Source organism: Heloderma suspectum, chromosome 14, assembly GCF_057233095.1.
Source record: "Heloderma suspectum isolate Gila_16-S chromosome 14, 16-S_ref, whole genome shotgun sequence".
Classification (NCBI taxonomy): domain Eukaryota; kingdom Metazoa; phylum Chordata; class Lepidosauria; order Squamata; family Helodermatidae; genus Heloderma; species Heloderma suspectum.
In genome coordinates this window covers 20,230,441-20,243,947 of record NC_139471.1, presented here as the reverse complement: position 1 = coordinate 20,243,947, position 13,507 = coordinate 20,230,441, and the positions used below count along the sequence as shown (strand labels likewise).

The 13,507-nt window shown below is 46.5% G+C and overlaps 1 protein-coding gene across 1 annotated transcript in view; it reads right to left on the bottom strand.

Annotated features, from left to right (window-relative positions):
- The window catches only part of SH2D3C (SH2 domain containing 3C), a 95,755-nt gene that overhangs the window by 42,314 nt on the left and 39,934 nt on the right, over positions 1-13,507 (bottom strand). Inside the window, exon 3 of the mRNA XM_084821204.1 lies at positions 12,309-12,348. Coding sequence (XP_084677330.1) covers positions 12,309-12,348 — 40 coding nt within the window. The remainder of the gene's footprint in view (positions 1-12,308; positions 12,349-13,507) is intronic.

The following is a 13,507-nucleotide window of genomic DNA, read 5'->3' as shown; positions in this document are numbered from 1 at the left end:
AGAAAAGGTGCTAATTTAAAAAAATAAGTGGGAGGGGTACAGCACCTTGGCTGGTGCAAAGACAGGTGTCCTGGGGGTGTATTGGTGCCAGTGGGTGTCACATTGCCTATCCTTGCCTTAGGTTGAGAAGACCACCGATGTAAAAGGATGATCATTTTAATTTTAAATGGCTGTCTCTGCATTGCATATCAAGGTATCCATATGACCCATCTTTAGCCCATAGTCCACAAGGATCATGGAGAGAGAAGAAATTCTCCACCCGTGCCCTAGCTTAGCCTGGTCAGGACTCCCTGGACCTAAACTGCTGAATAGATCTGTGCCAGGCTTTCCCTTACCATGGGGTCCTCAGATGTTCTTGGACAACAGCTCCTATCATCCCCAGCCAGTATTGCCAATGCTTGGGTTGGTAGGAGTTGTAGTCCAACATCACCTGGGGTCCCAAGGTTGGGAAAGAGGAAAGTCGTTGTTCTTCATCGGAGCTCACGGTATCCTCCTGAGCCAGAATTTTCAGCACAGCTTTTTCCCAGAATTCCCAATTGCTCTCAGCCTGGTTGGTGTAAGGCAAGCATGGGAAACCTCTGGCTTAGAAGCTGGATGTGACCCTCAGCTTCTTCCCTCGGCAGGGAAATGTTCGTACCTCCAATCAACCCCTGATCAAAGATCAGAGCATTCCCCAGCTGATCTCCCAACCCCATCACAGTCATGGGGGTGAGGCTTGTATATAATCATGATCCCCCAAATTTTAACTCTCCACTGCAGTTCGAAAGGTTGCTTTTGTAATGTAAGATGACCGCTTTACTGGGCAGGATTATACATACAATAATAAACATACGAATAAACCATTTCCCAATCAGGGACAGAATGACTTCCAGTCTCAACCAGCTAGATATCCTATGCATGCAGAAAGCAAGCCGTCTCAACCTGCACGGCAGAAGGAAATTCAAGATAGCCGGTTATAATTGCAGGAGAGACCACACATAAGGGATGATGGTGTCCTTTTGCCACTCGGGTGAGGGACAGCAGGCCAGTATGCCACAGATTACCCCCACCCCAAATTCACAGAAGTCTAGTAGCAATGATGGCTCCATGGTGACATGACCCTGGAGGCAGACTCCCCTACGTTCAGGGAAAGAGCCGTGGACTCAGAGGCGGTATCACAGTGGGAGAGAGAGGTGCCACCAGTGCCAATGCTACTTTCCCCCCCAAGCCCCCTCTTGCTACCACTTCCCTGGCCTCTGCATCCAATGCCACTGTGCTTGAAGCCCAAGCCGAGGCAAGGTCTCCTTCATGCTGTCCTAGATGCCTCCATGGGTGTGCAAGGCCCCTTTAAGTGGAAGAGGCTCCTCCCAGTAGAGGCGGAGCTAGCCGGCCAGGCTGAGCTGAAACCCTATTTAAGCCTCAGTCTGGAGTTGTCTGTTGCTGAAGCAATATGACCTTGTCTTTGGGTTGCTTCTTGGGCCTGCACTGAGATGATCAGTGTAGGTTTGTGCTGTACTGCTTCAGGCTTTTGAGTGTGGGCTGTCACCACTTAAGGCTCATCCATATAAGAAAAGTTCCTTGTGCACAGAAAGTGAGCATATCAGGGAGGAAGCTAGAACTGCCTTCCCTGGTAACTAGTCTTCTGTCTGGAGGGGATTCTATTTTGTATGGAGGCGTGTTCAACCAGATGAGACTGTACCTGCTGTCAGAAGTGGTACAGCCCTGCTGCCACTCAAGTGTACCATCTCATCAAGGCATTCTGTAATGTTTATGTTTTTATTGCATTTTAATGTATTGTTTTAAGCCATTTTAATTGGTTCTGTAAGCCACCTTGAGTGTCATTTTTTGGTAGAAAGGTGGGGTACAAATAAAATAGATAAAGAACAAGGCTTAAAATCCAATGGTTCAGGGAAAGGTGCCAGCTGATTTTCACATCCGGCCAAGAGAATGAAATGAAGAGATAAGAGCTGGTCTTCTGGAGCAGTCGTCCTCCAGTTGTGTTAGACTAGAGCTCCTATCACCCCTGCCAAATGGCTATGAAGGCTGGGGATGATAGAAGTTGTAGCCCAACACAGCTGGAGAGTGCCTGGATGGCAAAGGCCAGACTAAGTTAACTGGGAAGAGTGGTCTTGAAAAGTTGGCTCTGAGCTATCCAGAATAAAGGATAATTAGCCGTAAGATGCAGTAATAGCCCCTAGCTTAGATCTGTTCTTGCTTTTTTTCTTTTTCTTTTTTTAAGAAGGAAGCGGGGATTAGACAAATTCTTGGAGGATATGGTTAGCAGCCCTGGTAGTTCAGTGGAACGTCCATGTTCAGGAGCAGTATGCCTTGGAGTGCCTCTTGCTGGGGAGCAACAACAGAATGGATGGCTTTCAAAGGGGGTTAGACAAATTCAAAGAGGATAAAGCTATGAGGGGCTACTAGTCCTGATGGTTATGTGCTGCCTCCAGTATCAGAGGCAGTGTGCCTATGTGCACCAGCTGCTGGGGAACATGGGCAGGAGGATGCTGTTGCACTCCTGTCCTGCTTGTGGGTTTCCTGCAGGTGGCTGGTTGGCCACTGTGTGAAAAGAATGCTGGACTGGACCCTTGGTCTGATCCAGCAGGGCTCTTCTTAGGTTCTGATGAGTGGGGTGCTGCCTCCGTGCCCTTGTCTATGGACTTCTGGTTGGCCACTCTGGGGGTAACTGGATGCTGAAGTTAGATTAGATCAATCTTTTGCTGTATCCAGAAGGGCTCTTATGTCTTTATTTCTCTTGGATGACAAAATTTATTTTATTTTTAAAGGAAAGGAAGAGCATTAATTTTCATAAGGAGGTTTGGAAAGCAGATACCAAGGTTAGGCAGGCTGCGAACGGTGCTTCTGGCAACAGCCACGATAACCGCTGCACTCTCCCGCTGCCAAGTCCCGTTCCTTTAGGGGGGCTTAAGAAAATACTGCTTCTCCAGATGATCTGACAAAAGTAATCAGGCCCCCATTTAATGAGCACGGAAGAAAAAATATGAGCCCTGTTTGGAGACAATTGGAAAACGAGACCAGGATTAGCCTCACGTTAGATGGCCACCTGCCGACGGGCCCAGGGTGAACCATCATTCCGAGCGATGCAGCTGGGTCTTGGTTCCTCTCTGGTGGTCCATTCCAGGAGCCACTGCAGTCATGCCAGCGAGATGCTTGGCCCATCGTGTAGTAACTCGTTATCACTACCGGCAAATACTTTGATTAGACTGAACGTAACTTTGGCTGCACGTGTCTCCCTTGTTGCTCTGGAAAACGTCTTCCGTTGGAGCAGTTCCTTCCCAGACAGGCGAAAGAAATAAGGCGACTTTGCGCAATGCATGGGCAAAATGAATAAAGAAGACTTGGAGGAAACTTGAGTTGGAATGGTAAAGTCTCCATACAGCTCTTTTGATCCTCTAGTTGAGCCTTCCCCCATGCTGTCTGGGGATTATGGGAGTTGTAATTCCAAAGAAGAGAAACGGGCTTCCTATAATATATGTATTTTTGCATCCTGAGAACCTGTATCACTTCTTTGTGATCTACTTTGGGTGTTCACCTCCTTCTGTTTTCATGGGAGTTGTAATCCAACACATCTGGGAGGTACCCGGTTAGGGAAAGGTTGCAGTCTAGTTAGAAATCCCATCTTATAACCAAGAATGCTCTAAGAGAGGGGTCACCAAACTTTGTGGGCTGGTGGGCACATTTGGAATCTTCCGTGTCATGGGCACACTCACAAAATGGCTGCCATGGGTGGCTTGCTCGTTCACAAAAAGGTGGCCATGGTGTGTGCGGCCAGTCCCCAAACACCCACTTCCCAGAAGGCAAAGTGGTGCAGCTAAAAGAAAAGTAACTTGCCCAAGAACCTAAGACCAAGGCAGATGTGGGGGCTGAGCTCCAAAATGCAAAAGGGCACTTTTGAACCTGCAGTTTTCTGCTCCAACACCCATTTCACAGAAGGCAAACTGAGGAGGCTCAGTGTCAGGTAATGTGACCAAGAAACTGAGTATAAGGCAGAGGTGGGGGTGGACTTCGAAATGCCAAATCACATCTGCCCCCACAAAGCACCACAAAACACACATTTCACAAAAGGCAAATGGGTGAGGTGCAGAGAACCGCACTCAACACGGGCAAAATACCCCTCACTCCCTGCAACCCCCTTCTAGTCCCCCCTATAATATTCCTTATCACCCCCAGCTTACCACATTTGGAGGGTCTTTTTGGGTGGCTGGGCATGCTTCAAAGAAAGGCCTGGGCTCCATCCACCTGCTATTTTTATTTTCTAAGGGTGCAATCCTATACATGTTTAGACAGAAAAAAAGCCCTACAACTCCCAGCATTCCCCATCAAGAAAAAAGTCCTGCAGTTCCCAGCATTTCTCAGCCAGCCATGGGGAATGCTGGGAGTTGTAGGACTTTCTTTTCTCCAAAAATGCATAGGATTGCCCTCTAAGAACGTCTCTGGGGCTCAGAGGCAATCTTGGAAATAAAAGATGGTGTTAGCAGCCAGCTCTTCACTTTGCACTATGCCATCCTTCCAGTTCAAAACAAATAAAAATCAAATATTTTTTTAAAAACCCAGGAGGGGCTGAGAGCCCAGAGGGCACCGAGGGAGCTGTCCATGAGCACGAAGGTGCCGACACAGCACCACATTGAGAACCCAGCTCTAAAAGCTTGAACTGAAGGGCCATCTCAGAGATAAATGGGCACATTTGCCGAGTCCTGTACAGCTGGTTCATGATCCATGCACTCTCCTACAGCAACACAGGGCCTTCTCTGTGATGGCAGTGAGGCTGTGGAATTCATTGTTTAGGGAGGCTTGTCTTTCCCTTTCCTTATTAGCTTTTAGGCAGTGGGTAAATCTAGTTTACCCAATATACTACTGGGGAAGAGCAGAGAGTATTTCCAAGTAGCGCCAGAAAGAGTGAAGCGGCTGGGCCAAAGCCGAAAGGACACTCAGCTGTGGATGTGTCTGGTGGTGAAAAGAAAATCCGATGCTGTAAAGAACAATATTGTTTAGGAACCAGGAATGTCAGATCAATGAATCAAGGTAAGCTGGAGGTGGTCAAACATGAGATGGTAAGATTGAACATCAACATCTTGGGAATCAGCGAACTAAAATGGACAGGAATGGGCGAATTTAATTCAGGTGACCATCATATCTACTATTGTGGCCAAGAATCCCTTAGAAGAAATGGAGTAGCACTCATAGTCAACAAAAGGGTGGGGAAAGCAGTACTGGGGTACAATCTTAAAAACGATAGAATGATCTCAGTACGAATCCAAGGCAAACCATTCAACATCACAGTAATTCAAGTCTATGCCCCAACCACTGAGGCCGAAGAAGCTGAGGTTGATCGGTTCTATGAAGACCTACAACACCTTCTAGAACTAACACCAAAAAAAGATGTCCTGTTCATCATAGGGGACTGGAATGCTAAAGTAGGAAGTCAAGAAATCATCGGGATAACAGGCAGGCATGGCCTTGGTGTACAAAATGAAGCAGGACAAAAGCTAATAGAGTTTTGCCAAGAGAACACGCTGATCATAGCAAACACTCTTTTCCAACAGCACAAGAGACAACTCTACACACGGACATCACCAGATGGTCAATATCGAAATCAGATTGATTATGTCCTTTGCAGCCAAAGATGGAGAAGCTCCATAAAGTCAGTAAAAACAAGACCTGGAGCTGACTGTGGCTCAGATCATGAGCTGCTTCTTGCAAAATTTCGGCTGAAATTGAAGAACGTAGGGAAAACCACTAAACCATTCAGGTATGACCTCAATCATATCCCTTATGAATATACAGTGGGGGTGAGGAATAGATTTCAGGGATTAGACCTGATAGACAGAGTGCCTGAGGAACTATGGACGGAGGTCCGTAACATTGTTCAGGAGGCAGCAACGAAATCCATCCCAAAAAAAAGAAATGCAAGAAAGCCAAGTGGCTGTCTGATGAGGCTTTACAAGTAGCTGAGGAAAGAAGGGAAGCAAAAAGCAAGGGAGAAAGGGGAAGATATATCCAACTGAATGCAGAGTTCCAGAGAATAGCAAGGAGAGACAAGAAGGCCTTCTTAAATGAACAATGCAAGGAAATCGAGGAAAACAACAGAATGGGAAAGACTAGAGATCTCTTCAAGAAAATTGGAGATCTCAAGGGAACGTTTTGTGCAAAGACGGGCATGATAAAGGACAAAGAAGGCAGGGACCTCACAGAAGCAGATGAGATTAAGAAGAGGTGGCAAGAATACACAGAAGAACTATACAGGAAAGATCTTAATGTCCTTGATAGCCATGATAGTAATGTCCTTGATAGCCATGATAGTGCGGTCACTGAACTTGAGCCGGACATCCTCGAGAGTGAAGTCAAGTGGGCCTTAGGAAGCATTAGTAACAACAAAGCTAGCGGAGATGACAGTATTCCAGCTGAGCTATTTAAAATCCTAAAAAATGATGCTGTTAAAGTGCTGCATTCAATATGCCAACAAATTTGGAACACTCAGCAATGGCCGCAAGACTGGAAAAGGTCAGTTTACATTCCAATTCCAAAGAAGGGCAACGCCAAAGAGTGTTCAAACTACCGCACAATTGCGCTCATTTCACATGCCAGCAAGGTGATGCTCAAAATCCTACAAGCTAGGCTTCAGCAGTATGCGAACCGAGAACTACCAGATGTACAAGCTGGGTTTCGAAGAGGCAGAGGAACGAGAGATCAAATCGCCAGCATTCGCTGGATCATGGAGAAAGCAAGAGAATTCCAGAAAAACGTCTATTTCTGCTTCATTGACTACGTTAAAGCCTTTGACTGTGTGGATCACAACAAACTGTGGCAAATTCTTAAAGTGATGGGAGTACCAGACCACCTTACCTGTCTCCTGAGAAACCTGTACGAGGGTCAAGAAGCAACAGTAAGAACCGGACATGGAACAACCGAGTGGTTCAAAATTGGGAAAGGAGTACGACAAGGCTGCATATTGTCACCCTGCTTATTTAACTTATATGCAGAGTACATCATGAGAAATGCCGGGTTGGATGAATCACAGGTCGGAATTAAGATTGCTGGGAGAATTATCAACAACCTCCGATATGCAGACGATACCACCCTAATGGCAGAAAGTGAAGAGGATCTAAAGAGCCTCTTGTTGAGGGTGAAAGAGGAGAGTGCAAAAGCTGGTTTGAAACTCAACATTAAAAAAACGAAGATCATGGCATCTGGCCCTATCACTTCCTGGCATATAGAAGGGGAAGAAATGGAAGCAGTGACAGATTTTACTTTCTTGGGCTCCAAGATCACCGCAGACGGTGACTGTAGCCATGAAATTAAAAGACGCTTGCTCCTTGGGAGGAAAGCTATGGCACACCTAGACAGCATAGTAAGAAGCAGAGACATCACCTTGCCAACAAAGGTCCGTCTAATCAAAGCTATGGTTTTCCCAGTAGCAACGTATGGCTGTGAGAGCTGGACTCTAAGGAAGGCTGAGCGCCGAAGAATCAATGCTTTCGAACTGTGGTGCTGGAGAAGACTCTTACGAGTCCCCTGCACTGCAAGGAGGTCAAATCAGTCCATCCTAAAGGAAATCAACCCTGAGTGCTCATTGGAAGGACAGATACTGAAGCTGAAGCTCCAATATTTTGGCCACCTAATGCAAAGAGAAAACTCCCTGGAAAAGACCCTGATGCTGGGAAAGACTGAAGGCAAAAGGAGAAGGGGACGGCAGAGGATGAGATGGCTAGATAGCATCACCGATGCAATGAATATGAATCTGAGCACACTCTGGGAGAGTGCGCAGGATAGGAAGGCCTGGCGTGCTATGGTCCATGGGGTCACGAAGAGTCGGACACGACTGAACAACAACAAAAATCTAGTTTTATTTCAGAAGGTGTTTGGGCCTTAAGGTGGTGTGTGTGTGTTTCCATTTTACTAGTGGAGTTTCTGTTGGCTTTTCCTGCTTCTTTGTTCATTTTTGTTGCACTGATGTTGTTGATATGGTTTTTAACTTGCTTGAGCCATTTTGCAGACCCGTTTTGGGGGTGGGGGGGAAACGGGATATGAGTTCCTCAAATAAGTAAACCCAACAGGTTGCAACTGCTACTGCATGATGTCCCAATCCCACCTCTGACTCCCACGTGATGCACTGGTGTGACTTGGCCATGATGTTATATGTGGCTTTCGGCTCTGTGAAATGGGTTGATGTTCTGCGCAATCAGCCAGTGGGCCCATATTTCTGTATCCATGGCCGTATCTGTCTGGCCCCATTTGCCAGATCCATTTACTTCCCTGGGCCCAGCACCTGGCAGAAGTGGGACTCTGGCTTCCGTGAGCATCCCCAGTTCTTTATTGCTGAAAGCAGAGAGCCACAAACTCTTCTTTCAACCATTAACAGGACAGAGAAATAGAACAGATGGTGGCTGATAGAAGGGAGATTCTGGGCTGAAAGAATTTTGATTGTGAGTCGTCTTGTTGAAATGCATCTTTTCTTTCTAGTAAGTAGTTGGTAGTAGTAAGTAGTTAGTAAGTAGTTAGTAGTAGTAAGTAGTTGGTGAGGTGTTGCTTCCCTGGAAAGATACAGAACTCTTGGAGAGCTGAGGACGCAGCTCCTCCCAGGAGAAGGAGCATTCCGATGTTAGAAAATGACAGGCGCATCTGAGAAAGGTCTCTTTTCTCTCTCTTTCATTAACCTGCTTGTCTGTCAAAGGCAGGGTCTGTTTTTGCTCAGGCTCCTAGGTTTTCTGGCACGGAATCAGATTTCTGCCATGTGTATGGTGCTCAGAAATGTCAGCTTTCATCACTCGCTCTCTTCCTAATTCCAGCCCCCAGCCCCACCTCCTGGGATCCACCAACCAGTCTGTTCTTTAACATGATGAGAATGGGAAGCAGTGTGTGCTGCCTCTGTCATGCTTGGGAATCTGGGGTTTTAGAACAAAGGAAAGGAAAGGACAAAGGGAGAGGGAGAAGAGCAGAGAGAGACAGACAGACAGATAGACAGACACGGAAAGAAAGAAAGAAAGAAAGAAAGAAAGAAAGAAAGAAAGAAAGAGGAAGGAAGGAAGGAAGGAAGGATATGACAGAATACGAAGGGCTCATCCACAGAACTGATTTTAGCAGAAAGATGCACACTTGATACTCAGTACGGAAGATCTAGATGTGTGTATGTGCATAAGTGTGCAAGGAAGAACAAATCAATGAGTCAGGTGGAACATGGACTCAAGCTGAGTACCCACATGATTTTTGGGGTCCATCTCTTTTTCTTCCTTCGGGCACCTCCCCAAAACAGATCTTTTCTCTGCAACCTCTTCAGCTTTATCAAGCTTAAGTATGTGCAACTGCATTTCCTCCCCTTTTCTCCCAACCTCCCCTCCCTCCAATTTATATTGTAAGCTCTTTGCAGGCACAGTCCTGTCTCTGTTGCATACCATGCTCTATAAACGCATTGTGTCGGTGGACGGCAATCTCTCATACTTGCTCCCTGGCTCTCTGTAGGTGGAGTAAGCCAGCGGTAGCAAGGAGGAGAAAGAGGACGAGGAGCAAGGGCGGCGGGTGGCAACAGCGTTTAGAACGGGAGATTCACTGAGGAAAGGGGCCCACGGAAGGTGTCTTGCCCAAGGCCCCGCAAAAACCTGGTGCGTGTGGAACTAGAGGTATAACCACCTGGTGTGGCATAGTGTTGTAGTTAGAAAAGGCTTGGTCCTATGTTAGATATATCTGGGAGATTACTGTAAATTAGCACAAGGTTGTTTCATGTCTTTCTGTGTTTCAGAACGAAGGAGGGAATGTTCTCTCCCCGTTTTTCTTGCATGCTGCTACCAGTCGTCTGAAGTGAATTTCAGACATGATATTTATAACAATTACTGGTTCCATATAGGAATCCAAACCTCACATTAATCTTGTTTCAGCAAGGCCTGTAATGCCTGTTTATATTTTGTCCCACTGAAGAGGATCAGATTGGTCGAAACGTGTTTGGGACATTGGTCAGTGGAGGCTGGTGGCTCCGATGTCAGTGGGGTGGTGAATCTGCTCCGGGTTTCAGTCAGAACCAGTCAGAACTCTAAAGGAGCTGTCCAAGGTGCTTTGCAGCTTGGATAGCTCCTTTAGAGTTTTGACTGGTTTGCAGCTTGGATAGCTCCTTTAGAGTTCTGACTGAAACCCGGAGCGGATTCACTGTCCCACTGATATCGGAGTCACCAGCCTCCACTGATATGGGTATTGTACAGCCTTGATTTTGAAATCAGTATTGTGACTCTGTACAGCCTATATGTATGAAGTACTGATGGGCATTTTTGACTCCCAATCGTTCATTTTAATTTTGGGTGAAATATTCATATTCATATTAAGGTTTTGTTACATTTGTGTGTGTGTGTGTGTGTGTGTGTGTGTGTGTGTATATATATATATATATAAAATTTTCCTTCAGCCTATTCTGTTTTGGTGATTGTAAGTGGTTAAGGACAGAACCAGTTTATTGGTGTTTGTTAGAAATGGGGAGACCTGTGTTCAAATCCTGGTTCAGCCACTGAACTCCCTGGATTATAGTCTCTCGGTCTCACCTATCCATAGAATCAAAGACTTTCAGAATTGGATGCTGGACTCCACCCCGTTGCTCAGTGCAGGAGTCTTGCACCTCGAGCATCCCTGACATATGGTGACTCTTTGGGCTACATAAGCAACACGCTGGAAAGGGAGTGGATGATCCTTCCTTTGTGGGTCACAGCAGGGCTTGTCTTAGAAAACTCAATCTGCTTGTTAACTCACACAGAAGGAGTGCCTCTTTTAAAGATGGCACTTGCCGCCTACTTATATTTAAAACAACTCAAATATTTTAAAAATCGGATCTATTTCTTTAAAATGTCCAGCTTTCTGCAGGGAGGGACAGGCAAGCATTTTTAATTGATCCAGCCTTCGTCAACTGCTGTCCTCCAGATGCATTCAACTACAACTCCCATCATCCTCCAGCCAGTATGGCCAGCTGGGAATGATGGGGATTGTAGGCCAGCACACCTGAAGGGCAGTGGGTTGAGGAAGGCTGTTTTGGAGTCACACTTTTGAACCGCTACATGCCTCTGCTCGGATTTAGAAGTCTTTTCAGGACACAGCATCCTTCTCTGGCGCAAGAGCCGGTGCTCAGCAGTAACTGACCTGCAGTAAACTTCCCCAGTACAGGCAAACAGGACGATAAATATTTTTGCTGGCACCACTGTGGGTCTCTAATGAATCCTCAGGAATGTTAATAGTTTGCTGGGGGATAAGCAGTGACTTTGTGTTGGGTTTGAAGAGACCTCTCTCTCTCTCTCTGCACCCATTGCCATATGACAGCTAGAAGATAAAGTACATTCTCACCACGGTTGACACCCACACCCAAACTCAGCTAGGCACACACCCTCACAGCCACTTCCTAGGGGTGGGCATAAAGTAGATTAGGATCTACCGGTAGATCTCTGGCTGATTTGCAGTACATCGACCAGGGTTTCTGACTCCTGTCTAACAACAGCACCAATTAGAAAGTTATTTTCTCTCACCTAAAGTAGGTGGCTGTGAAAGAACCCTTGGGAGGGAAAACCAGGAGCCAAATTTTGTGTGAAAGGACTTATGAGCTTGGTCCTGGTACAGATCACAAATTGCTGGGCTGAGCCAGGATCAGCCCTACCGTTAGGCAGAGTGAGGCAACTGTCTCAGGTGGCAGATGCTGGGGCACAGCAGCAGTAGCCCCCTGGGCTATTCTTCCTGTGTTCCCCAGGTGTTCCCTGGCTACATAAGGATTATGGCTACATGGCACTCAAGAAAACTGAGTATTATTAATTTTATCATTATTGTTATTACTGCAATGCACATCAGTCTAGAAATACTGTGCATGTGTGTGGTTGTGATTAGATCTGTGTTTTATTCTTTTATCTGTTGTTCACCGCTTCGAAATCTTTGATGGAGCAGTATATAAATATTGTAAATGAATGAATGAATGAACGAACGAATGAATGAATAAATACATGTGTGCAAATCATAGAATCATAGGGCAGGAAGGGGCCTCCAAGACCATCAATCCAACTCCCTGCTCATAGCAGGAAGCCCGATTCCCAGGTGGTCTCCCATCCAAGTACTAACCAGGGCTGACCCTGCTTAGCTTCCAAGATCAGATGAGAGTAAAAATCATGCCTGCAAATTGCTCAAGAAAGTTGTGAAATGGCCTACCAATGCAATAAAAAATAAGGTGCCAATGTTGAACAAACAAAGTGGGGTGACACCAACGACGCTCTTCACTGGGGGTTCTAGTTTGTCTAAGACCCACTCCCCCATATAATCCACAGCTTGCCCGAGAGAAAGAAGTATAGTTGGCTTCCTACCTTAACATACTCGCTGCAGGATTCTAGTCCATCCTGGTGCCTAGAAAAACCAAATCGAAAGAGCATCATTAATTGGTGGAGACAAGGAATCAAAACACACAGGCAACTTTGCTAATGGTTTGGCAAGGTGGGTGTGGGGAGCAGTGGGGAATACCAACAGGGGTGCATTTCCAATGAAGAAGAGAAGAAGCTGCCTTATACAGAGGCAGGCCATTGTCCCATCTAGTCCAGTATTGCCAACACTGGCGGGCAGTGGCTCTCCATGGGTTTGGTCAGGAGCTTCTCCAGCCCTACCTGGAGATCGAACCTGGGACCTTCTGCTTGCAACGTATGTTTGCTTTACCACTGAGCTACTGTCCTTCACCTAAAAATAAGATAAGACCCTAGTTCTCATGGTTCTGAATAAAGAGCTGCATAAGCTAGGAACATGGGAAGCTGCCTTATCCTGAGTCAGACCCTGGGTCCATCTAGCCCAGTAGCGTCGAAACTGACTGGCGGCAGCAGCAGCTCTCCAGGGTTTCAGGCAGGAGCTTTTCCAGCCCTGCTTGCCAGGGATCGAACCTGGTACCTTCTGCATGCAAAGCCGGGGCTCTGCCATGGAGCCACAGACCCTCCCAATGGATGCTGGATGGAGCGAGCCTCGCAGATTTCATCCCAGTTGCATTCACACGGGCAAAGGCCGTCTTAGGGTGCGTGTGGCTCCGCCATTGAGCCAAGTTCACTGGTCACCAGTGTGTTTCTGGGTATGACTCAGCACACTGGTTACCAGCTTTAAAGCCCCAGTGGTTGGCGGGTGCTCCCAACCTTTGGATCCCGAAAGTTGTTGGACTGCAGCTCCCATCATCCCCCAGCCAGCTTGGTCAAGGGTCAAAGATGATGAGGGCTGCGGACCAACGACAGCTGGGGACCCAATGCTGGGAACCGCTGCTGCCTTAAGTACTTGAGCTTGCTGTTTTAAATCTGTATTTTAAATTCCTGCACTGCTGCTAGGTTTTATTGTGGTTGTATTGTTATATTGTGGTTTTAACATTCTATATATTTTAAATTGTTTTATTGTGTGCCGTTTGGTTTTAATTTTTGTGAACCGCCCAGAGAGCTTCGGCTATTGGGCGGTATAGAAATGAAATAAATAAAATAAAATAAAATAAATACTACCTCCTCCCATTTGGGGCTACCCCTCTGCTGCCGTTATCTACAGA